This window comes from Citrus sinensis, chromosome 8, assembly GCF_022201045.2.
Source record: "Citrus sinensis cultivar Valencia sweet orange chromosome 8, DVS_A1.0, whole genome shotgun sequence".
NCBI lineage: Eukaryota > Viridiplantae > Streptophyta > Magnoliopsida > Sapindales > Rutaceae > Citrus > Citrus sinensis.
The window spans coordinates 18309622-18334825 of NC_068563.1; the positions used below are offsets into that span (position 1 = coordinate 18309622).

Sequence of the window (25204 nt, forward strand, 5' to 3'; positions counted from 1 at the left end):
TGGAGCGAATCGCCTTTGTCTTTGTTGCACATGTTTTACCATAGGGTCAGTTGGTATCCAGTGACGTGCAACTTCCAGATCTATTCCAGGCATGTCTTAATGTGACCATGCGAAAACATTTTGGTTTCTTTTGAGCACAGAAATGAGATGTGTTTTTTCTTCCGGGAATAATTCGGTTCCAACTTACACTTACTTTTTTGGGGCCAAAGGGTCTAAAGATACCATTTTTAAGTCTTCGACAATCGGAGCCTCGTAGTGCAAGGAACGAGACATCCACTTTGGCCTCGAATCCTGTAATTGCTATTTAGCCCCATCCTCCACCACTTGTTGTTTTGAAGGAACATATTCCTCAATCGATACATGCTTCGAAATAACAGTTTTCCCATTTTCTTCAATTGCCGACTTTTTCCTGTTACCCAAAACGAGTTCTGATCCAGGAGTTCCCTTGCAAGGCTTAATGGCAATATAATAACATTGCTTTGCCATCATTTGATCTCCTTTTATATCAAATGTTCCCCTCCCTGTTAGAGAGACACATCAGACTACTTGGTGTAGTGTTGAGGGAACTGCCTCCATGTAGTGAAGTCAATGCCTCCCCAAAATTGTATTGTAGGATGATGGAGCATTAACAACTAGAAAATCAACTGAAGCAATCTTATCTCCAGCTTTAATGGGGAGGTTGATGATTCCTTTTGCCGTTAGTCTTATTCCCTCAAAGGCCACAAGTGGGGCATAACACTTCCACAAGTCTGATTCTTTAAGTCTCATTTTTTTAAATGCATCCCAATAAAGGATTTCTGTACTAGTTCCCCCATCAATGAGGATTCTTTGACCGTAATATTGGCGATTTCCAAAGTAACGACCAAGGGGTCTATATGGGGCATATAAATCCCTTCTAAGTCATTTTGGGTAAAGGTAATCGGAGAGATCCTCTGAAATGAACATGATAACAGGTGGGGAAATTTCAATAATTCTGCACTGCTGCATCTTTAGCGCCCTTCTGTATTGAGCACACTAAACTTCTCCACCGAAATTTGATACCGGCCGTCCATGGATAGCCTCAGAGTGCAGCTCAATAAGAGTCATTTGCATCAATTTTCCTTCAATGCATGCAATTTCCCCATTCTATGGTTCTTTAAGGTAGTCATAGATGGAACCGTGGATTGCATGGATTGTTGCTGGGGATTTGGGTTTCGATGCTGCTTCATCATCTTCAGCTTGTGATTCCGTAAAACTATCTGGCTACAATGAGATAAAAAAAACTCCCTATCTCGGAAACCGATTAATAGGAAGAGCATGATTCCGAGATGTCATTGCTTTTTTCCAAGCCCTGTATTAGATGCACAATGGAAGGTGTTTCCTCCTCTTTCGGGATTGCCTCAAGGGCAAGAGGAATAGTGGGTTGGACAACACTTTGCCCAGTAGCCATTTTGTATTTTAAGAGCATGCATTCCTTTATCAAGGCCTCAACCTGGATTCGTAAAGTGCGGCACTTGTTGATGACATGTCCCTTATCATTATGGAAGAGACAATGCTGGACTAATTTCGTTTTTCAAGGGGCGCTTTGATGGGCCTCGGGGTACGGAATATTCCGGAGTCATTGTTTTCCATCTAAATTTGATATAAGGAAGCATTCAAAGGCTCAAATTTTGATTCATCTGGTTTCCTTCTCTTTTTTGCTTCTTCCGTGTACTGCGGGATTGGGCGCTTGCCACCACCTTGGGGTGTTGGAGGTGGTGTTACAAAAACTTTTGCATCCATTTGTTGTTGTAAGGCCTCATTATCTTCCAACCTTATATATTGCTGAGATTTTAAATTGATTAGCTCCATGGTTTTAAAATTCTTCTTGAGAATGTACTTCCCATATTCCGTGTTCAGATTTACTACCTTGGAAAAAGCAGCTACAGCAACTTTCGTATCAACTTTCCTTATTAAGGTCATCTCTTGATTGAAGCGGAAGAGGAAGTCTTTCACCCTATCGTTTTCCCCCTATTTGAGGTTAAAGAGATGGGAAGCAGTTTTTGGTTGCTTTCTATTGCAGAAATATTGTGCAAGGAATTATGTGCACAAGTCATGGAAATTCTTAACGAAATTGGGAGGCAAGCCACATAACCAATTTAGTGCTGGTCCGGTCAAGCTGGTGGGGAACACCTTGGAAAATGTGGCATCATCATCAGTTTCGAATGCCAATTTCTGTTTGTAATAGTTTAGATGATCCTCATGATTTGTTTTCCTGTTGAATTGTTGGAAGTTCGGAGCCTGAAATTTTTTTGACTTAGGAGGGAAAATAATACTTTCCACAAATGGGGTGGAATTGATGTTAAGAGCCGCCATGGTAGCATCATCAGTAGTGGAAGCCATCTGAAAATTTTTCTAGAGTCGCCCAAAACCTCTGAATTCCTTTCTGTAAATGTTCCTGGAACCGCTACTCCTCACTTATATCGGTCTCTTGCTGGTCTTTTAGATATTGATCAGTGTGGGCTACTACCATTTCCGTAAGGGGTCTCAAGTTCCGTTCCCTTCGTTCCGAGTTCCCTCTTGGCTCTTTTGGCTGTTGCTCTAGTGCAAAGAGACTAGCCTTTAGTTGTTGATTTTCCTTCTTCATTTCTTCCAATTGTTGCAAGATTTGTGCCAAGGTATCATCGGGTGGAGCTTCGCGCCTTTCAGCAGATACTTCCAGCTCTTCTAGTTCCAGATTTTCCTCAAGGGGTAGCTCACTGGAAAAAGCTACAAGAAATTTGTTTTTAAGAGGTCTGGCCATTGATTGCCTGCATTTACATTCATTTTCCCTTCGTTAGCCTTTTATTTTGCTTGTTTTAAACAAAATTCAAAAGTGGTTGAATCTTAGGAAAGAAATTTAATACGAAGAAATATTGTGCTTTCAAGTATTTTTTTTTTTCCCCCTTCTTCTTTTGATTGCTTAGGAAAAATTTATGCTAAGGCATTTTGAGAGCTCTTGAGGATTATTGTATAGAGATATAATCCATGCTTAAAAAGCCTTCTACTAAAGAGGGAAACAAAGATATACTCAATAGGAAAGATAAATAAGGAAAAAAGAGGGAGTGGGTAATGTCCAATTTCCTCCGGAATCAGCATCTAACGTTATAAAATTTATAAATTATTAGAATACTAAATGTGAAAAATGTAAAAGTTAGATGCGTAGAAAGTAATCATTAGTTACACAATATGTAAGAAAAGTTAGATTAGTCCACGTTGGCGTGACACCCATATGTTTACTCCCAGTTAAGAGGTGAATATATGGGGTTTACTTAGCCTCACTCATGGGTAAGTCAAGTAAAGTCAGAAGTAGCATAAGAAAATTAAAAAAAAATATATGTTAATATGTTAGATGCGGAATCATCGTTGTTAGGTTAGAGCATAGAGTTATGTTAATCCACGTCGGCCTAACACCCTACATATATTGCACAAGATAAGGTAAATGCTTAGGTTTTTCTTAGCCTCACTCGTGGGAAAAAATAGAGAAGTACTATAAAGTAGTTGGAATGGCAAGAATGTAAATAAGTTAGCATAGCTGTATAGAATAAACAAAATAAAAGGAAAATAAAGATAAAATAAATAATAATGGGTCTTCATCTTCTTTATTCTTTCTCTGTTTTTTTTTTAGCAAAGTATTTGAAGGAGAAACCTCCATTTGTGAGTATTTTTTAGCATGCTTGAGGTTTGGGGAAACTTGTGACACTCCAGAATAGATTAGATATAATTTATTTACTTATTTGATTTTCCGAGAGTGTTTCTTTCTTTCTTTTTTATTTGGACACTTGATGTAATTTGGTGCCTCTAAGTTATGGTACATACAACCCCCAACTAAATTTTTTAATACCCATTTTATCTTTAATTTAAATAATAATTAAATTTTAAAATTTAATAAAATTAATAAAGAATAATATAATAAAATTACTAAATTATAATAATAATAATATTTTAATAAATAATAATGAAAATATTAATTATCATTATTTTAAATAATAATAATAAATAAAAAATGAATTTAATAAATTATTACTTCTTTTTATTATTATTATTATTATTGTTGTTGTTGTTGTTGTTGTTGCTGCTGCTGCCGCCATTATTATCTATTAATGTCATTATTATTATTACACATATTTAATTAACTTGACATCTTTACATAAATTTGCTAAAATTTACATTAAGAGCATGATTAATTTTATGGTCATGCAAGCATTGGATTATTTGGATAAATAAATTAAATAAAAAAGAAAACCTTTAAATTTGAATTTGTCCCGCTTCCCCACACTTACCCACAACCCCAGATACATTACTTTTCCTTTCCGGCCATTACATTTCAAGTTTCAAATCCAACGCTTCTCATTTTGTTATGTCCCTTGATTAAATAAAGTAGTAAAAAAACTAATAATAAGCTAACATAAATTACAGTAGATATTAAAGATCTCTTACTCGTAAAATAAAGACAAGAAACTATATCATAATCAGAATCAACGAAACAGAGCTGGGAGATTACAAAATATATCAAGCTCTCGGATTGCCAATAGATGTTTTTTTTTATTTTCTTAAGAGATATTTTTATATTATTGGCAACTTAGGAGTAAGATTACACGCAATTATATCTTAATCAGAATAACTGATAAAATAAAAGATGGGGAAATTACAAAAGCCAAAAAAAAAAAAAAACTAACCCGAGTTTTTTTGGCGTCTCCGAAAGAATTATCTATCAAACATAGAAGAATCATTGTCAAACAAGAAAGTTTTTTTAAAATTGGACTTGAGTTTGGGCAACAACGCAAAGATGAAAGTCCTTGTAGTTCATCTAAGTTGATCAAAAGAAACTTAAGTATCATCAAATGAAGAAAAAAGAAAGCTACTGACTGGTAAAACTTTATTAAAAAATCAAGGGAACAAACCAAAATATTACTTGACCCAACATAAATTGCAAAAGATAAGACATCTTTCTAAGTCAAGAAGATTAAGTTTTTCCGACCAAACTCTCGAATAACAGAACAAGCTTGAAATAACAAAACAAAAAACAGAAAAATTATAACATATTTCATTCAACATCAGCTTAAACCAAAGTCTTATGCAATATAAAAGGTTAATTCATCATCCACGAGTCCAAGAACGTTGGCAGACTGCGGTCATAGATTCAGCACAAGGGTTATCCTAAAACTGTAAACAGTAGCAATAATTTATCCTTAAAAGCCACACTAGCCATGGGAAAACAAAACAAAGCCATATATACAATCATGTTTGTGAGCTAATCTTATACCAAAATTTAATCAAATTGGGAGATAAGTAAACCAAACAGTAAGATTAACAAGCATTCTAAGTGTTGGGATTATATGCTCTTTTAAAGCATATTAATTTATTTTCTGATTAATAAATATTGGAGATATTTTCAATTGCATAAATATTTTGAATAAGATCCGTTTAATCATATTATATGTATTTATGTGATCATCATATGAATTCACAGAAGACATAAATACAAGTTATCTTATGATTAAATAAATTAAGTTCGCAGTTGATAAATAGAGTTGGACGCTCTATTTATGTTTAGACTGTAGTAAATTCATTGAATTATTTGTCTTAATCATGTATGAATTTACTGATGTAGTTTGACTACATTGAGCTGGATCACATATGAGATTTAATCAACCTTAAAATGACTGTCAGACTTATTAAATCTCATAGGCATTGTTTTTCCTGTAATCTTAATCTTGAGTTAATTATAATTTCATGATTATAATTGTTATTCCATTTGAGTTACCAATGGGCACAACACATACTTGTAGTCACGATTACCCGATATCTTGCTGGGAGCAATGATGAGTATTTGAGTTATAGATTGACAATATAGAATTTGTACAACACATCTCATGGTGGGTTTTCGGCACTTGATCATAGAATTCTCTGGTCAGAGTGTGTTAACATATTTAGTATGTTGAAAATGATCATTTGAGAAAACCAGTAAGAATCAAGGAATAAGATGTAATTAAATTGATTGGACAGTTGAGATATCGATTTAATTAATGATGTGGTACAAAGAATTGTGCAGTAAAGTAATCAATGTGGCTTAGGACAAATTATTATTCGAGCATGCAATTATGGAGCTCAGTTCCAATCTTTTAGTGGAGTAGATTTGGAATTAAATAATTGGGCTAGTTTAATTACATGCCTAATTATTGTAGCCACTATTGTATGTTCTCAAATGATCCCCGGGTTAGCTCATTTAATTGACTGCGCCACTACTGGATTAATAAGCAAGATAACTAGCTATTTGGGTTAAAAGCCTAAATATATTATTTAGTGAGAGGCTCCATGTAATATACTTGTGTCTAAGGGGCCTTGTGTTATTTTACAAGGTGGGCCCATATGACAAGAAAGAAATAACGTTACTTTTGGTTTTATTAATTTTAATTTAAATCAAACTTGATTTAATAGAATTAAATAATATTAAATATGGTGCCTAGAGTTTTCACTAAAGGGAAATATAAAAAGGCTTATTTTCTCTAAAAGAAAAAATAGAACAATCAATTTATACAGATCAGAGGAAAAGATTTTTCTCTTTATTGTTGAGAGAAAAATTTTCTCGTGCTTGTTGCTTTAGTGGTGATAAAGGCACCCACACATCAAGTGCAGATCAAACTTAAGTCATAGCCTGGAAGATTATTTGGTGGCGGATCGTGATCTAACATGAATGGTAGTGACGGATCGTGATTTAATAGGAGTGGTGGTGACGGATCGTGATCTGGGAGTCTAAATCACTTCAGTGGAAAAAACCAAATCGAATTTTCAAGGTACGATTTCTATATTACAAATTCTTATATATTGTATGAGAGTGATCCTAAAAGTTTTTATAAAAAATTTAAAAAACTGTTTTTCTCCAACACTAAGACCGTTCATCTATCACTACAATAAGAGTTCATAAAATTGAAAAAATAAGCCATAAAACTTATGGATCAAACAGATATATATAGAAGTAAAACTATGAGAAAGAACTGAAAAAAAAAAGTACTCAAAATCTAAAAGCGCTTGTTCCTTGCTGCATACTTGATTCAACAGCCTTCTTAAAAGTGAAGAGAAAACCTGACATGTGAATACGCTACAAACAAGCAGAAGCTTGATTTAGCACCCGTCAAGTCTCATTTTGCCTGCATCAAGTCCTGAAACAATCGACCAGTGGTAAGCGTACTTCAGAATAAACTAACAAAACAGTATGTGATTAATCAAATTAAGAAAGAAAAGCTAACCACAGAGAGATTCTTGATTTTGATGCAGGCAAAGGAAGCCCTTGTCGTAAAAAATTAGTGTTTAATCATACCAGCCTTCAGGGATGAAAAGTGCATCGCTTGCAATAAGTATAACCTTCTGACCAAGTAATCCTCCAAAACACTATGCTCTTGGATAATTGACAAATAAGGATTTTATATAGCAATAGAATGACCTCAAGAGTTTATCAGCACCTGAATTATTCTCTGTAGCAAAAAAAAAAAAAACTTCTAATTTAGGAGAAAATAATCCCAATATTAATCAGGATCAACTAAAACAATGAGTTGAGAAGTCCATGCGATCACAACAATAAAACTGCCTTTAAAATTGAAAAATGACAATTAAGAAGAATCCCTATAGCACTTCTGTAAGCAAACAAATAACTAAACGAGAGGAGTTAAGCAAAGAACTAACTCAAATAACATAGAGATCGACCATAATTCAAGCGTAAAAATTTTCCATTTTGGGAGAAAAATAAAAGGTGGAAAAAGCTTGTGTTTCTCTCTATATATATATATATATGTGTGTGTGTGTGTGTGTGTGGCCTCGCATCCTGAAGCAGATATGTAGAATAGTTGCTAAAAAATACTTCTACAAACCTTTCAAAAGTCATATCCTATAAGGCAAAAGTACACACAATTAGGCAGAGTATACCAAAAAAAAGAAAAAAAAACTAGAAGCATATTTGCCGTAAAAAATAAAAATCACTAACTAAATAAATAAATAAACAGCTAAGACAGGATTAAACACTCCTCAAGTGGCATATTCCCAATATCTTTAAAAACATATTGAACCTTTTTTTTGTCACTGCAAAAAATATTTGGAAAAAAATGTACACAATCTTTAATTTGGTTTTTTAATATTTAGTTAAGTAGAGATATAAGGGATAAGCTAGGAAAAGAACAAAACAACTCATAGAACGGATCAAGATTCTCTCCTGATCTGATCATGTCCTGAGCAAATAACTCAATCATTGATTGGTTGTTAATAAATAAAAAAGTTAAAGAAGTTAAATCTTACCCATACACTACCACTAAAAGACACATGGTAAAAGATCATTAAAAGCTCAGTAATACTCAGATCAAGAGAAGATCTTGTTCCAAAACGGATCAACACCCCCTTTTTGAATGATCTCAACTCCCAACATCTTCTTGATCACTTCAATAAAAGATTGAAAAATAGTGAGAGAAAGTTAGCACTTGAATTATAAGTTTTCAGATTGGCACAAATAAAACCAATAAACTAAATAGAGTATTACTGTCGACCCAATTTTGGGCACTATTTCTATTTGTTGCTCTTTAACTTGTTTATCTTTTTTAGAGTCTTTCTTCGAAGGTTCTCTCTCTGAAAGAGAACTCAGAATGAAAGGAGAGTAGCCCTCAGGGCAACGAATTGCCCCAAACTAGGCACCCCATGATAAAAGTTATTTATGTGAGTTGGTGAGTCATTACAAGCAGGAGTAGTAGGTGAGTCATAAGTTACTAGAGCAGTAGTTAATATCAGGGTCTCATGGAAACAGAGGAACTGATCTGTAAGTGTAAAGCAATCACACTCAAAGAAGACAAAACGAGTAGAGTTTCCATTGGTGAAATTATGAAAGGCAAAGGGAAAAAACTAGTGGTTGGAAGCTTGCTAGGGAGAGTTTTGCACCCAAGAGGAGTTAGCAGAGAGGGCCTCAAGTCTGCATTGCAGCAAGTTTGGAGAACAACTGAGGGATTCAGAGTTGAAAGTCTAGGAAGTAAAACGTTCTTGTTCAAATTTGCCTCTGAGGCAGATAAGAAAAGAGTTCTTTCTGGAGGCCAATGGCATTTTGAACGTGCACTGATAGTTTTAAAAGAACCGAGTGGCATAGGGAAAATAACAAAACAAGCTTTTACGCATTCAGCCTTTTGGGTGCAACTCCATAATCTGCCAGTCGGATGTATGGAGCAAGAAACAGTACGAATGCTGGGGGAAGCCAGTGGTACATTAGAAGAAATAGATGCAGATGAAGAAGGGGAGTGCATTGGTAAATACGCCTAAGTAAGAATATTAATTGATATCACACAACCACTGAAAAAGATCATTTATGTAGAACAGGAGGGGGAGGAGGATATCCCAATTCCAATAGTGTATGAGAGACTACCGGATTTCTGCTTCTATTGTGGTCTGATAGGGTATCCATATAAGGAGTGTGATAGGTATGAAGGTCAGGCAAGGGAAAAGCTTGCCTATGGACTGTGGATGCAGGCAGTTCAATTGTATGAGAGATCCAAAGTCAATAGAAGTAATGAGAAAGGGCAAAATGCTACTGGTACATCAGCCAACCACTCAACAAAGTCAGAGCATAAGGAGCAACGGGTAATTCACCGGCCAAACGTCAACAGGTTTCCCAATGGAACAAGGCTAATGTAACCAGAACAGAACCAAGCTCCAACAAAGAAGATGAACACGTGGCAATTATTCAGAAAGGTACCGAGAAGGAAGTAGGTGAAGATCAATTAATGCCTAGCTCGCTAGAATCAAGAGAGCAGCTATAAGACTGCAAAAAGGTACTTATGACAGCTGACAACGAGGAACAACTCAGGGAGCAGAGTGGAGAAGCGGGAAAAGAATATGGAAAATGGAGGGAAAGTGAAAAGTCAACCAAAGATAGAAATTTAGCCATTGTGGGGCTGAAACAAAAGCGGAAGGCCCAAGATAATAGAGAAGAGGAGGAATGTGGGGATAATGGGCCACAAGCAATTTGTTTAAAGCCCAAAGGGAAAAATTGGAATCGCCAAGCCCGGATTAAAAGTGAAGCAAGTGGAATGAAATTGGAAACATATCTGTGCAAAAGGCTGAGGCATGATAATAGTAGCTCAAGCCCAAATCAAAAAAGAATTAAAACGGCTAGTCTTGGTCAACCAATACAGAAGCAAATACACTCGGGTGCAACAAAGCCTCAACCTGCATGGGAATCAATGTCATCAGAGGAAATGAAAATGCCAACACCAACAATTCCAGATACAGCGGCGGGAGCTGGTGGCCAGCCCCGCCGACAACCATGAGAGTCCTTAGTTGGAACGTTCGGGGTTTGGGGAATTCCCGAACGTTCCTAGCCCTCCAAAAAATTCTCCAACAACAAAGGCCGCAAATCTTATTTGTGAGTGAAACAAAGTTAACGGCCAAGCAAATGTCTAACGTGAGTAGGAAGCTGAAGATTGAAAATTGCCTTGCAGTTGATAGAAAAGGCATGGGGGGTAGGTTGGCAATGCTCTGGAACAGTGACGTCAATGTGAATGTAACCTCGTTTAGTAACCACCATATTGACGCACAAGTTCAGACTGAGGGAGGCAGCTGGATGAGGTGCACTGGAATATATGGGCATCCAGAAATGGCTCAAAAAAGCATAAATGGACGTTGTTGCGATGGTTAGCAGGTTTGTCCGATAACCCTTGGTTATGTTTTGGTGATTTTAATGAGATCCTGCATCCAAATGAGAAAATAGGGGGTAATGATAGAAATATATATTTGATTAGGGAGTTCAGAGAAGCCTTATGTGACTGCAATTTGGTTGATTTGGGGTGTAAAGGTTACCTGTTCACTTGGAATAATGGTAGATTTGGGAAAGACTTTGTCGAAGAGAGACTAGACCGATTCTTAAGCAATAAGGGCTGGAGTGACAAGTATGAAAATTGTACTGTTGTTAACTTTGAAACTTGGACCTCGGATCGCTGTCCTACGTTACTAGAAGTGCTAGAAAGGGGGAGTGGGATAGGATACATGAAAATGAGTGCCTCAAGAATCCATTATGAGGACATGTGGAGTACCTATGAGGCTTGTAAAGAAATTATAGATAGAGAGTGGAAGAGACATGATAACTGGAGAAGTGATGATCTTGTCCAGCTCTTTAAACAAACGGCAAAGACTTCAATGGCTCAGCTAAAGAGTTGGAGTAACGAGGAGTTCAAAGGGAGGCAGCAGAGACTTGAGAAGTTGATGGTCAGATTAAAAGAGCTGAATTACAGTGGGATGCAGCACAACAGTGGGGAGGAAATCAAGAGAGTCAAGAATCGGATTCACAACATATTACTCGACAAAGAAATTTACTGGAAGCAGAGGTCCCGAGCAGATTGGTTGAGAAAGGGAGATAAATATACCAAGTACTTTCATGCCAAAGCCTCTTCTCGTAAAATAAAAAATAAAATATGAGGCATAGAGGATAGTCAATGGAACTGGATGCAAAATGCCGAAGAGGTAGAGAGTGAGTTTTGTGGCTACTTTGCCGATTTGTTTACCACTTCAAGTCTGGACCAGAAACTAATGGATTCAGTAGTAGAAGGGAGGGGTACAAAAGTCGCCAAAGAGATGAACGATCAGCTGATACAGCCCTTTACCAAGGAGGAGATTGTGGAGGCATTAATACAGATGTGCCCTACCAAAGCACCAGGGCCAGACGGACTGCCAGCCACTTTTTACCAGAAGCATTGGAATTCAGTCAGCAGGGGGGTAGTCAATACATGCCTTCACATTCTAAATGAGCAAGGTACTATCACTTCTCTCAACCATACTCACATTGCCCTAATTCCAAAGGTTAAACAACCTGGAAAGGTGACTGATTTCCGGCCTATAAGCTTATGTAATGTGATCTATAGAATTATTGCAAAAGCTATAGCTAATAGGCTAAAACACCACCTTCACAACATTATCTCTCCATCCCAAAGTGCCTTTATCCCTAATAGACTCATAGCTGATAACATTATCATAGGTTATGAGTGCCTCTATAAAATTAGACACTGTAAAGGAAAAAGAAGTGGCCTTGTAGCTTTAAAGTTGGACATTAGTAAGGCATACGATAAGGTGGAATGGCTGTTCTTGGAATATGTAATGCTGAAATTAGGATTTGCCCGAACTTGGGTTAACTTGATCATGAGATGCATTACAACATCCTTTTTCTCTATCATTATCAATGGGATAGCCAAGGGCATAATCCAACCACAAAGAAGATTAAGGCAGGGATGCCCTCTCTCTCTTTATCTGTTTCTTATGTGTGCAGAGGCATTCTCAAATATGTTGTAAAGGGCTGAAGAAAAAAGCCTAATCCATGGACTAAAATTCAGCAAAGATATCATCATATCTCACTTATTGTTTGCCGATAATAGTCTCATCTTCACAAGAGCCTTAGAAGCAGATTTTTTGCATCTGAAAAGGATATTTGAGGCCTATGCAGCTGCATCAGGACAGCTCTTCAATTACAACAAATCCTCCATGTTTTTTAGCGGAAACACGAGCAGTGGAGCCATCTCAGTAATCAAGAACATCTTTTAGCTGAATGTAGTCTCTAGACACGAAAAATACTTAGGACTGCCATCGATGATAGGAAGGAAAAGATCGAGGTTCTTTAATGACATCAAGCTGAAAGTGTCCAGCAAAATCACCAATTGGCAGCATAAATTCTTCTCATGCGGGGGCAAAGAAGTTTTGATCAAGGCAGTGGCTCGGGCGGTTCCGGCATACACAATGAGTGTCTTCAAACTCCCCTTAAGTACTTGTAATGATATCCAATAAGTAATAGCCAAATTTTGGTGGAGCAGCAATAAGGAAAAAAAAAAGATTCACTAGGCAAAATGGGAGAAATTAAGCCAAGCCAAGCAAAGAGGAGGACTGGGATTCAGAGACTTTGCAAGCTTTAACCAGGCACTAGTAGCTAAGCAAAGTTGGAGAATTATTCAATTTCCTAACTTTCTAGTGGCTAGAGTCCTGCAAGCTAGGTATTTCAAGAATGGTTAGTTCTTAAATGCAAGGTTGGGAAGTAAGTCTTCATTCATTTGGAAGAGTATTTTGTGGGGGAGACAAGTGATTCACAAAGGGATCAGATGGAGGATCGGGAATGGAAAGCAAGTCGAGGTTTATAAAGAAAACTGGATGCCAAGGCCTACATCCTTCAAACCAATTTCCTCTCCATCTCTACCCATCGATTCAAGAGTCTCAGATTTGATTAATGCTGCTAACCAGTGGAATGAAGGCTTGATTAATCAACACTTTGCAAAAGAAGATGTCGAGATGATTTTAAGAATTCTTCTCCCCAGCCGACCCATGGAGGATCAAATAGTTTGGCACTATGATAAAAAAAGGGATTTACTCTGTGAATAGTGGCTATCAGGTGGCATTGAAAGAGAAATTCCCAGACATCTCGAGCTGCTCAAATCAAAAGACAAACTAATAGTCAGTCATTTGGACCTTGTCTTTACCAGAAAAAATTAAGATTTTTATATGGAGGGCAGCAAAAAATTTACTCCCAATCGCTGAGAACTTGTGGAAGAAGAAATTATTACCACAGCCAACCTGCCAACTATGTGGAACTAAGATGGAGACCACTGCCCATGCTCTAATGGAGTGCAAATCAGCCCGTGTAGTCTGGAAAACCACTAAATTTGCATCTGATATTGGAAATATAGCTCACCAAGACATCCTCAGTTTTGTCCATGAAGCAGTGAGAATAATGGATAAAAACGATGCTGATCTGGTGATAGCTCTGTGTTGGGTAATTTGGAGTGCAAGAAATCTTTTTTTATTCAGGGGAAAAAGAGACGAGCCCTACATAACAGCAGCCAAAGCAGAGGCAGTTGTTGATTCTTTCAAAAGGATTCAAGCTCCAGGAAGAATTCTCAAGGCTAGGGACCATATGACAACTCGAACATGCTGGAGCCCTCCACCCTCAGGTTGGGTTAAAATTAACGTAGATGCTGCCATAAACCTAGAGGAACACCGAGTAGGCTTGGGGATAATCATAAAGGATGCAAATAAAGATATTATTGCAGCTGCTGTCAAGAGTACAAAACTTCACAATGATGTAACTTTTGCAGAAGCTGATGCAATGAATTAGGGCCTGAGTGTAGCTATAGAGAAAGGTCTGGCAAGAGTCATTGTAGAATCGGATTCCCGGGAGGCAGTAGATTTTGTCAACAACAGGAAGAGTAGCATAACAGAGATTTAATGGTTAGTTGCAGAATTGCAAAGTAGCTTGAAAGGCTTCAATGCATGGAAAATCCAGCAAACACCAAGATCATGTAATGTTATTGCTCACTCTATAGCAAAGCTAGCTTTAGAGAAGTGTAAAACTATTGTATGGGTAGACTCGTACCCTTCAGAAGTTATGGAGTTATTTAACTCTTTGAATGAATGAAAACCGTTTTTCTTCTAAAAAAAAAACTAAATAGAGTATTAAATAATGTTAGATACCTAATGTAGAGCAATCCTAATATTGGCCAACCCTGTTTCTGTTCTTTATTTGGTTACTAATATTTACCCTGTGTGTTGTTCACATGGTTGTTTGATTATCATTTGCCAGGCTTACACGTGGGGGGAATGTTAAAGTGCACCTTATTGAACAATTATAATGTACAATCAAATGGCTTAAGACTATACCTGGGCCAATTAATGGATCAGACTTTAATGGTCGAATGTAGTACCTTAAAAAATCCATCTACTAGCTCAATAAAAGGCTCCTAAGCTTCGTACTTATCATTGTAATATCTTGCAGCTAAAGAAAAGTTTATATTGGAATTCTAGTAGCTAATTCTCCTATGCAAACTAAAACTTATTCCACCCAATGAGATGTTAAACAAAGGAAACATTTGCCAAAAACGAAAGTTGGAATGAAGACAGTAAGGAATAAATGAACTCATGCATATTAAGAGTTCTGAATCTTAGTCACCACCTCTACACATAAGGCATTTCATACCGTTTGACTAACAATGAAAAATTTTAATAGTAAGAAGCTGCAGATAAATATCCTTCTTTGATCAGGCTTTCTGGTAAAGCAGACTTTTACAATCCTAATAGCCGATACAAGGCTTAAAATACAAGAAGTAATATGTATACAAGTCAATAAGGGAATATTTACATGTATATATTTAAACACTGGACAATCAGAGAAGCAAGACGACAACAGGTAGGAAAACACTGGACAATAAGGAACTACTTAAAAAGAGGGAATAGTAGGTTGCCACACTTGTAAAAAAAGTCAAAAATGGCTCATTAAAATAGTTGGGACCATTTGTCCTAACTAACACGCCAACAATTGCAGGGTGGCCTTTTTAAAGACATGTTGGATCACCTAGTAGAGTCCAGCACGTGTAAGAATGAAAATAACACGCCAACTTACTCTTCGAGCATGCTGTAAAGGGCCCCAAAGGTCGTATGGGCAAAAGGATAGAAATATCCTTACCAATGCAACAAAGAACACCAATAGAAATGCACTAGGTGGCATGGTGAAAGATGTAACCCCAAGTGCTTTACACAAAGATGCTCAAGTTATATTTTTCTCACTTGTTAAAAACAAACGCAATAATAAGGCTGAGGGTTTTCTTCAACCTCTAGCCACCACTCTTGGGACAAAAATATAGCTTCAAAACTAACTTGAACATCAAAGTGTAGTCACCAGCCATGGCTAACTCCACCTGTAACTAGTCTTCTCTATTTTGCAGGTTAAACAAAGCCCTCCAAACCATCCTCTCTAGATTTAGATTTCATCCAAACCCCCCATCATTTCCATTATTTTTGAAGCTTCAAGGAAAGTTCAAACAAACAACACACCTAGCTATGTTAAGCACCACAACCCTTTTAATTTATAAATTCATTGTATTTAGTTAGGTTTCTTTCTTTGCCAAAATCTAGTTAAAACACACATGTCAAAAAATCTTCAAAAATTAAGGGAACCAAAGAATGTGAGCAAATTTGCTAAATCCATCACACTTTAGATCCATCAGCCATCTGGAAGTCACAATAAAATATAGTGTGTGTAAAAAACTCAATAAGGAAATTAGTTTTTCATATAGCGAACTAAATACATAATATATACAATGCATATGCATGGATTGGCATGAGTATAAACTTACTTTCATTCATAGGCTTCATATTTCATGAATCACTTAATAAATCTTATTAGATTTATTTTAGGAATATCCACAATTGTTGCCACTTAGTAGGACTACATATATCATATATCACATAATGATCATGAGTTATATACTAATCTGAAAGAAAGACCACACATATCAAAAGGCTCCACACAAACATATAGGTGCCTAATAAGTAAATAACAAACTTATTAAAACTTCAATTGTCTTTTTAAAAAATACATACCCTGCATGTAGCACTTTGCACTATTCATGGCACTTCACAGTATATTGGCACTAGAGAGGTGGCTCCCACACATCAATCCATAAAACTTAAGATAATAACAAAATTTATAAATCATAAATTGCAAATAGAATTAACAAACATAATTCTTTTCATATGAAGACTTGAAAGAAAAATTTGCATGCCCGTGCTTATGCTAAAGCATATATAAACACAATGTTAAATAGGCTAATAAAAAACTTTTATAATGCAAATATCAAAATAATCTTTTGAAAATCCACACAAATACATATGTTTATTGTGATCCCAGTCTAAGCTCTAATTTATTTACCTCTCGGTGATCACAATGATAAGCTTAACTTCGGAGTCTAACCATTGTAATCTAATATTAAAGATTAAGCTCCCATGAATGTCATACTCATATAAAAAGGTAGTAATAATTTATTCCCCTCAAGGGACTATTTCTTATAACTTTATGAGTGGAAAGGTTTTACTCTCAGAGCCACTCATAGTGCATAAACATAAATGGCCAGCTCCCAATCTCTAATTTTTATAAAATAAAATATTAATCCAAAAATGTAATGATATATAAGAATGGATATATGTCTTCTTTAATTGACGTATAATGTTGTGATACAAAGTATAACTAGTTAGATTTATTCTTACAAAGGTCATATTTGTATTGCTTTCGTTGTTGAATCTCAATTAAAAGAATTGTGTTTGGGTAGATTACTACCATGTGAAAAAAAAAAAATGCAGACATTATTTTTCGGCTCTTTATCTTAATTACTCTCACTTTAAAAGGCGGTCAATTTTAAAAATTTAACGTAATCTTAATTAATTATTATGAACCATTGGATCTTATTCAACAATTCAATTTTTTCCCACTACTGATACTGTAGTGTTTTTTTTTTTTACTAGAATGACCCTATTTTATCTTTTTCATTTCAAATGTTGAATGAAATTGAAATGAATCTTTTGAGATTAATTTTAGAATATGTAGCATCACTCATGTTCTATGCCTATTATCTATCTGTGAGTGGAGTAAAATGTATCAATTTTGAATTAACATGTGCCTATTATTGATAGTAATATGCAGGGACTAAAATATAACGATTTAAACTAGAGTTGGGGTAAAATTAATTAACTCTTGTAACTAAATCCTTTTTCATTTCAAGCACTAATTTCTATAATTTTTTTCTCATAGGTATTTTTTACTCTTGGTTCTGTTGAACATGATCATTACTGGAAATAAAAATAAAATGAGAAGAAATAAAACACCTTGTAAGCAAGAAGTAGTGCATTGAAACCCAGTAAGGTTTCGCCCATAAATAAATCTTTGATTTTTTTTTAATTATGAAATAGTAAAAAGCCTATAAGTTTATAGAACTTGATATTCTAAGTTGGTATGACCAATTTAAGCACATTCATTAATTGGTTAAGTAGCGATAATGTAAAACATACAGAGCAGTGCTGTGGTCAATCACTCGTTTTGGGTGCTAGCGACTGACTCACTCACCGTTTGTGTGTTGGACATGTGTCCATTGCTCTTCCTTTTTTTTACCCCCGGATCGTATAAAGTAATTTTTGTTTTATTAACAATGAAGTATTGAGTTACATTTTTACCACCATTTTCAAAATAAAATTGCATTCAATTGCTACTCACTACTTCATTTTTTTCACTTATTTGCCCTTAGCTACTCCAATACTCTAGCTTCCACCTACTCCCACTTTGAACTTTGGTCAAGTACAAAGTTGCAGGGCACTTTATGTTGAAAATTTTAATTTGAAATTATAATCGCAACAGCCGCCAAAGGAGCCACCAGTGTTTTTGGTAAATTCCTTTTGCCTTTTTTTATGATAATTCTTCATCGATCACCTATTTTTTCAGAATTTTTTAAAAATAAATATTTTTTTTATTAAATTCCTCCTAAAGTTACATTTCTTTACACATGTCCACTACTATTTGGAGAATGTTAAGAAAACTAATGGAATCTTAAGCAAATTAAGAAAACTAGTGGAATCTTGAGTAAATGATTATTTTGCCGCCCCCTAAATAAAAAATTACAATTCTTTGCTGGTTCTTCATGTATGGTGGTGGGTCACCTAATGTGTGAACAAACAATGGCTATTCTCGTTGTTTGTCCTACTCTTGACTAGTTTGCCTTTTTCTTTTCTTTTCTCTCTAATCAAAGTTACAAAACGACATCGTTTTGGGAGCTGCACTGGTAAAATGGCTAATTTACCCCTATGACATCAATAATGCTATAATAATCTCCAAACGGAAGTGAACATATACAAAATAATATAACTTCAAGTAAAATTTAGTCTAAAAAAATTATATATTTTTAAAAAAACTCAAAAAAATAAGTAAAAAGCTCAAAAAAATAAGTAGTTGGTAAATAATTACCATTTTTTTTAATAAAATAGACTTTTATAATGTAATCTAAATTACATTAGAATTATGTTTTATTATTAACGGGAATTTATGGTCCTCCACTTTAACTTTACCCTATTCATGGAAGCAGCAACCTTTGGAAGGCTCACAATACTTTCAGGTTTGGTTCCTAGCCTTTCTCTATTGATACGATTATTTATAGGGTGGTTTTGGATCTCAGGCTTGCTAATTCCTTTGGTTTGCTAACTTCTTTGGTTTTAAGTCTGCTCAGTTGAGGGAAGTTTTGTGTACTCAGATTGTGGAAGGTTTGCGATCATAACTCCACCCAAGAGACCGATTTGAATAGTTTCTTAGATCAGGGCGCCTCCTAGGTTTGCAAAGTTGATTGTGGATGGTTGCTCTAGGGGCAATCCTAGGATGGCTGCTTCGGGTGGTATTCTCTGTGATCATCGCGGTGTTGGTTTTGGCTACTTTTGGGTCTTTTCTTGGCTACTAGCCGATCCTTTACACTGAGCTTGTGATAGTTTGTGAGGGGTAGGATCTTGCTGTTTAGCTCGATTACTTTGTGCTTGAGGTAGAGTCAGACTTGGCCACGGCGGTTTCGTGGATTCATTCCTAGGGTCATGTTCGTTGGGATTATGTTTATTCGCTGCGTCGAGTGTGTGCTCTGATTTCTTCTTTTCTAATTTCGGTGAGGCATGTCTTTCGGGAGGCCACTTCTGCTACAGATTTTTTGCCCAATTGGGCTTGTACTCATCGGGTTAATCGGCATTTCTTGTGCTCTCGGGATCTTCCTGCAGGCTTATTTGGTATTCTGTATTTGGATGCGGAGATTGGTCCTCATGTCAGAAGTTAGGACTGATGCCTTTCTTATTCCATTTAATCATTTTATACTTTTCTTTCTATTCTTATGAACTTATATTTACTTTAGGGGGTTTGGTTTACGTCCGCCTACTTATGTATTTGCTTATTTATTGATCATTTTATACTTCTCTTTCTATTTTTATAGACTTACATTTGCTTTAGGAGATTTGATTTATGTCCCCCCTTATGTATTTACTTATTTACTGATTTATTTTATAGGTAGGGGTCTGGCCTAATCCCACCTTTTTTTTGGTTTCTTTCAAAAAGTTTACCCATTCTAAAAATTTGAATTATTTAATTTTTCACCTAAGTTTGTAATTTGCAACTGTCCACAAAAAAGATATAATTACCCTTAAAAATGACCAAACAAAAGGAAAAATAAATTATAATAGTAGTTATTTTACAAGTGTAATGTTACCTTTTTTGTGGATGGTTGACACAATTTGTAAACATATGGTGAAAAATTGAATAAATTCCAACTTTTATAATATTTTATAACAGGATAAATTTATGTTTAACGACTGATAATTTTTCTGTTATTCATTTAAAATTAAAAACGCTACTGTCTTTTTTTCTGTGCCAATTGGGTATCATGATATTTTTTTATTATTAATGTATAATGGTCATTTTATGTAGAGAAATTTTGTGAATTTATTTTCTATTTATATTATGAAAATTGAGTTATTCATAGACATTATTGCTGATCAACGAAGTTAGTAAATAAAATTTTTTCAGTTAATCTGCTGGAGTGCTGGTTTGCGTTTGCTATATTTGACACAACCTTTTAATTGAAAAAACAAAAAGAGAAGATTCTCATATTTGATGGGTAATTAAGTTTAAAAAAATAATAATAATAATAAAGAAGCAAGGTGGCATTTTTATATTTGTTACAGTGACTTTTGCTTTTCTTTTCTTTTCTTTTTAATTTACTTTTTAATTCATTTTTTTCTTATTTTTTAAAAACAAAATTAAACGGTGCCATTTTATTTTCGTGTAAAAATTTTCAATCTACTTTATGTCAAAGTAGCATTGTTGATCTTTCACGGATTGATCCCACTGATTGCAGTGTTGTGAAGCAGATTGGTGTAGAAACTATTCACAACATTTGTTTAGAAACTATCGGCTTAGAAGCAGCTACGAGGTATGCAATGTGTTAAATAAAAGAAATGGCAATTTTTTCAATTCTGCAAATGAAATTCTATTGAGCCATTGAGTTTCTGAAATAAACTAGTCAAAATATACAGCTCATTTTGCTTGTACATGTACACATGGTCAGCATGTATCCTGATATATGTTTTCATCCCATGTATATAATATGTATCTAGCTAGCTTGTCAACACTGTTTTAATGAGCATATAATACACAGGGAAGCATCAGAGAATGCAGCGGTAGGTTTCAAGAAATTCAGCAATTCCAGAACAGTAAGTAAATTTCACCACCTGGCCCTTCTGCAGTCCATAGTATCGAGCAAACGCGTCAGTTTCCAGCATTCGAGGGAGCTGATAGACAAGATAAAAATAGAGGTAGGTTGGTGTTCTACTTTGATCAATCATGCAACAAAACTTATGAGCAGTTACATAGACAAATGAACACTGTTATCAAAAAGAATCCACCATATTCTTTACATGGCATACTTCTTTTCCTGATTCATGACACATAGGCTAATTGACGCCTCTTTCTAAGTCACAACCCATTTTTTACATATTGCTCAGACTAAAGAGAAAAGCCAATCAAGACATAAGAGGTAGCCCCCAGACGTTCAAAGTTGATGAATTCAATTGCAAACTATCAGACGTATAGGCCATATTTCATTTATAATTTCATGCCCAGAAAAAATTTCCACGTAGCTGAAGTTCATTTATGCAGCCTAAGCTTGCATTATATGGTTGAGCAGATTACTTAGCTCCAAAGCGTCCTAACAAAATTCTACCTGGCTTAATATATTAATTAATTAGATATCGTTTAATCTTAAGTTGTGTCCAATAAAACTGAGCTCACAACTTCTAGACATCTTTTCTCATTAGTTCTATGTCCATAAACCACCAGTACTACCGCACACTGACTCTCAACCACTGAGTTATAGACATGAAGAAATCCAAATATTCAGCCAGATGGAATTAGCAAGAGACTGAGCAGATGGGAACTCCATTCATGAACCAAAGGTCAGCAAAAGGACGTTCATGACAAGATGCATCGGTCAATGGCACTGGCCTAAATTGCAGCATTTGATTATTAAAAACAGAACCCTTGAGTTTAAACCAGCGATCTACAACTTATGGCCAATTTGAGTACGCAAAAAATCCAACAAATTGATCACTTCTTTGCTTCCTTTTTCCTTTTCTGCAACCGGCATTCTAATTGAACAAGTTAATCATCAACAAATGGGCTTTGAATATCAACAATGGGATGGACGCTAAGAAATTTAAAAGGGAGTTACTCCAAGACAGAGAAAAACTTCCACACGTCAACTTAAGTAATGGCTTCGATTTGTTAATGATCCCATACCCCAAGAACTTTTTCCATCAATAGTATGCATATGAATGTAGAGTCATTAAATTTATGAACGTCAAAGGATGCATTTATTGTTTAACTAAAATAGTTACCTGCTTGCCTTCTATCTTGTACTTCTTCAGTAATTTGTCTCTCTCCCCAGCAGATAGCACCTCATGCTTTGGTTGCAAAATGTGCTTCATTACATTGACCAACAAGTCAGTGATCTAAAAGGGAAAGCCAAACGTAAGTTGTTGTCAAATTCAAATAAACAGAACCAAAACCTCTATTATCCATAGCATTTGTGCAGTCTCAAAGTATTAAAATGATTATAAAAAAATTGCATTAATCATTAGCTATCATCACAGGCAAAAACATTTAACAGACATCAAACCCCAACAATATATAGCTACTAAAGCTACTGGTACCATAGACAATAGAAGACCCACTTGCCAGATCTTACATCTTAGCAGGGCTAAGCAGCACTCTTCAAACATTTAAAGTGCAATATCAACTGATACCTTGGATGGAAAACCAGCAGTAAATAGAATAAATAGAATATGGATCCATGACAAAGCACCACAAAGTGTTTGGAGCAGCCACAAGGAAAACCTAAAAAACTTCCTAAAGCAAATTTCTTAATCCTTAGTACTCTTTTTTTAATATAAATAACCCCACACCTCTTGTACCACTCTAGAAGGTTTCTTCATCTTTAGAATTTTATTTTATTTTTTTGGGAAGATCTTCAGAATTTAGATAGTTCATAACTGAAAAGTTTACAATCCCAATCTCAACCCCCAAACATGTTCTGCAAATTTCCACGAAAGCAATGAAAACTTGTGACTCACTTAGTCACCTGTAACAACAAAACCAACGACAACACAAACAATAGCATGAGATATCTTCTATAATACATTTAAAACATACTAATTATCAATATGCTGACATACTAGTTCCAGTTCATAACAACACCCATAAGTCTACAAATGCTGAGCCAAATTTCTACATAGCCATGGGAGTTCCAGGGTAACCTACATGGAAAATCTCAACTTTAAATGGAAACTTTAGCACTTCTTTCCGAGCAAAAGTGTTCATATTGCTTTGCAAAATCAGTATGAGTCCATGTAAAGCTTCCTTGTTAAGAATCTGACCGTAAAGGCCCCGAATAGCTTGCGTCCTGACTTCTTCAGTTCCCAAGTACACAACCAGCATCTTACCAATAAATAAAATAAAATAAGAATCGCATTATTATTATTATTATTATTATTAAAAATTAAATTAATAATAATAACAATGAAATGGAAATAAAAATGTTACCTTTTTGGAGGGGTTGGAGCGGAGAGGGAGGCAAAGACGGAGACTTTCAAGGTCAGATTTGTCGCCAAAAGTAAAACGGAACTCAGTGAGTGAACGAGTGAGTTCCGAGTTGGGAACCGCGTAGCCTCTATCATTGAGCATTTGCAGAACGGTGCGTCGAGAGAGGTAATATCTGTAACTCTCCAAGCTACCGCCTCCCTCCATCACGTGGCTGCTCCTCGTTATGCACTCGCCGCCGCCGCCTCCGCCGCCGCCCATTTCCGGAATTCGCTTCGCTTTCTTGCTCCTTTTGGTCGCTTCTTGCGCTTCTACGTACGGCCCTGTCACTGTTTCCGTAGGAGCAACAATGCTACGTTGAGGGAAAAGGACAGGTGGAGTTACGAATATTTAAAAGAGTAAAATATCTTTTGTTTTTTGGGCCGTGTGAATTATTTTAGTAAATTGTTGACTAGACTATTCCCTATTGCTAGCTAAAGGAAAGAGAGCCAATAAAGAACGATTAAAATGCCAAGGTCTCACTGACAAAATGTGACAGTGATCGTTCTCATTAGGAAAAGGAAACAAGAATATATTTTGTTCCAAATGCTCCACTCCAACACCCTTGATGAACCTTCAAATCAGAGCAACGCTACGAATAAAGACATCCTTATTCACCGATTACGTGAAAACGTTTCCCACTAAACTAGTGGCGGCCAACACATTTCCATAATGGGCAAAGCTTACCTTATAAATAATGTAACAAACAATCAATAAATATAGCTCATTGATTTTGATATTTCTTAAATTTAATGGATAAAAATAATTTTAACCTAAAACAAAGTACATGTGTAATTGTTATTTATAGAAAATTTTATTTCTAATCATATATTTACTTATTTTTTCAAATAAGTCCTCATTAATTTTTTATAATTAATGGTTTCCTCATCCATCTCTTTTATAATTATTTTTAAAACTTTATAAAGTTTTTACTATATTTTTATAAAGATTTAAATTATTATTATTATATTCATAAAAATCACAAATTCTGAATAAATTTTTGTACCTACATTTATAATTTATTTTCTCTCTTGAGACATAGACTAGGTTTTTCTTCTAACTAACACATAGACACACACACACACACACACACACACATTCAATCTATTTTTCATCCTAAATACATACTATCAGTGATGTCACATAGATTTTTTAATCTAAATTTAGTATCTTGAATTATAAGAGATATTATATGTGATATATATCTTATAAATCTAATGAATTATTAAAAAGAAGTTACAGTGAATAAATTACCAAAACCTTTAACGAAAGATTTCAACCATTTGATCTGATCAATAATTCAAACATGTGGAGAAATAATCAATTAAATTAAATGTCACTGTATTTATTAAATAAATTAGAAAGCTCAAATTAATCATAGAAAGGGTAAACAAAATATTAGAAATTAATAATTTCAATGGAGGAAATATAAAATAAATTAATAAGTTAAGAGATCAACTAAGTAAAGAATTTAATAAAATTAAACAATTCATAAAAAGCTTCAATATTGATTATTAAAATAAGAGACCATCAATATAATCAATAAATACTCAATAGATATAAGATTAAACAAGTTAGAGATTCAATTAAATAAAATAGAAAAAAAAGTTGAATAATTTAGTACTAAATTTTTTATAAATATAAATGGAGAACTTAAAAAAAATTAAAAGACTAATGGTTCTATTACCTGGCTGCAGCTTGAGGGTGTAAAGTAAAACTATAAAAATT

General features: G+C 35.1%; 2 protein-coding genes across 3 annotated transcripts; one reads left to right on the plus strand and one right to left on the minus strand.

Annotated features, from left to right (window-relative positions):
* Positions 1-13594: 13594 nt before the first annotated feature.
* Positions 13595-14113, plus strand: LOC127899370 (uncharacterized). Its single transcript, XM_052432729.1, has one exon. It carries the CDS (start codon positions 13595-13597, stop codon positions 14111-14113), a length of 519 nt encoding a protein of 172 aa, XP_052288689.1.
* Positions 14114-20998: 6885 nt separating this feature from the next.
* LOC102612864 (DNA-directed RNA polymerase V subunit 5C) lies at positions 20999-23946 on the minus strand. Of its 2 annotated transcripts, none has more exons than XM_052431661.1 (4): positions 23441-23946; positions 23159-23335; positions 22237-22320; positions 20999-21132 (listed from the first exon to the last, which is right to left on the minus strand). In XM_052431661.1, exons 1-4 carry the CDS (start codon positions 23696-23698, stop codon positions 21007-21009), a joined length of 645 nt encoding a protein of 214 aa, XP_052287621.1. In that variant the 5' UTR covers positions 23699-23946; the 3' UTR covers positions 20999-21006. The 2 variants fall into 2 exon arrangements, with proteins under 2 accessions (XP_052287621.1, XP_052287620.1); XM_052431660.1 differs by having other exon boundaries at positions 22237-22350; positions 23441-23923.
* Positions 23947-25204: the final 1258 nt, after the last annotated feature.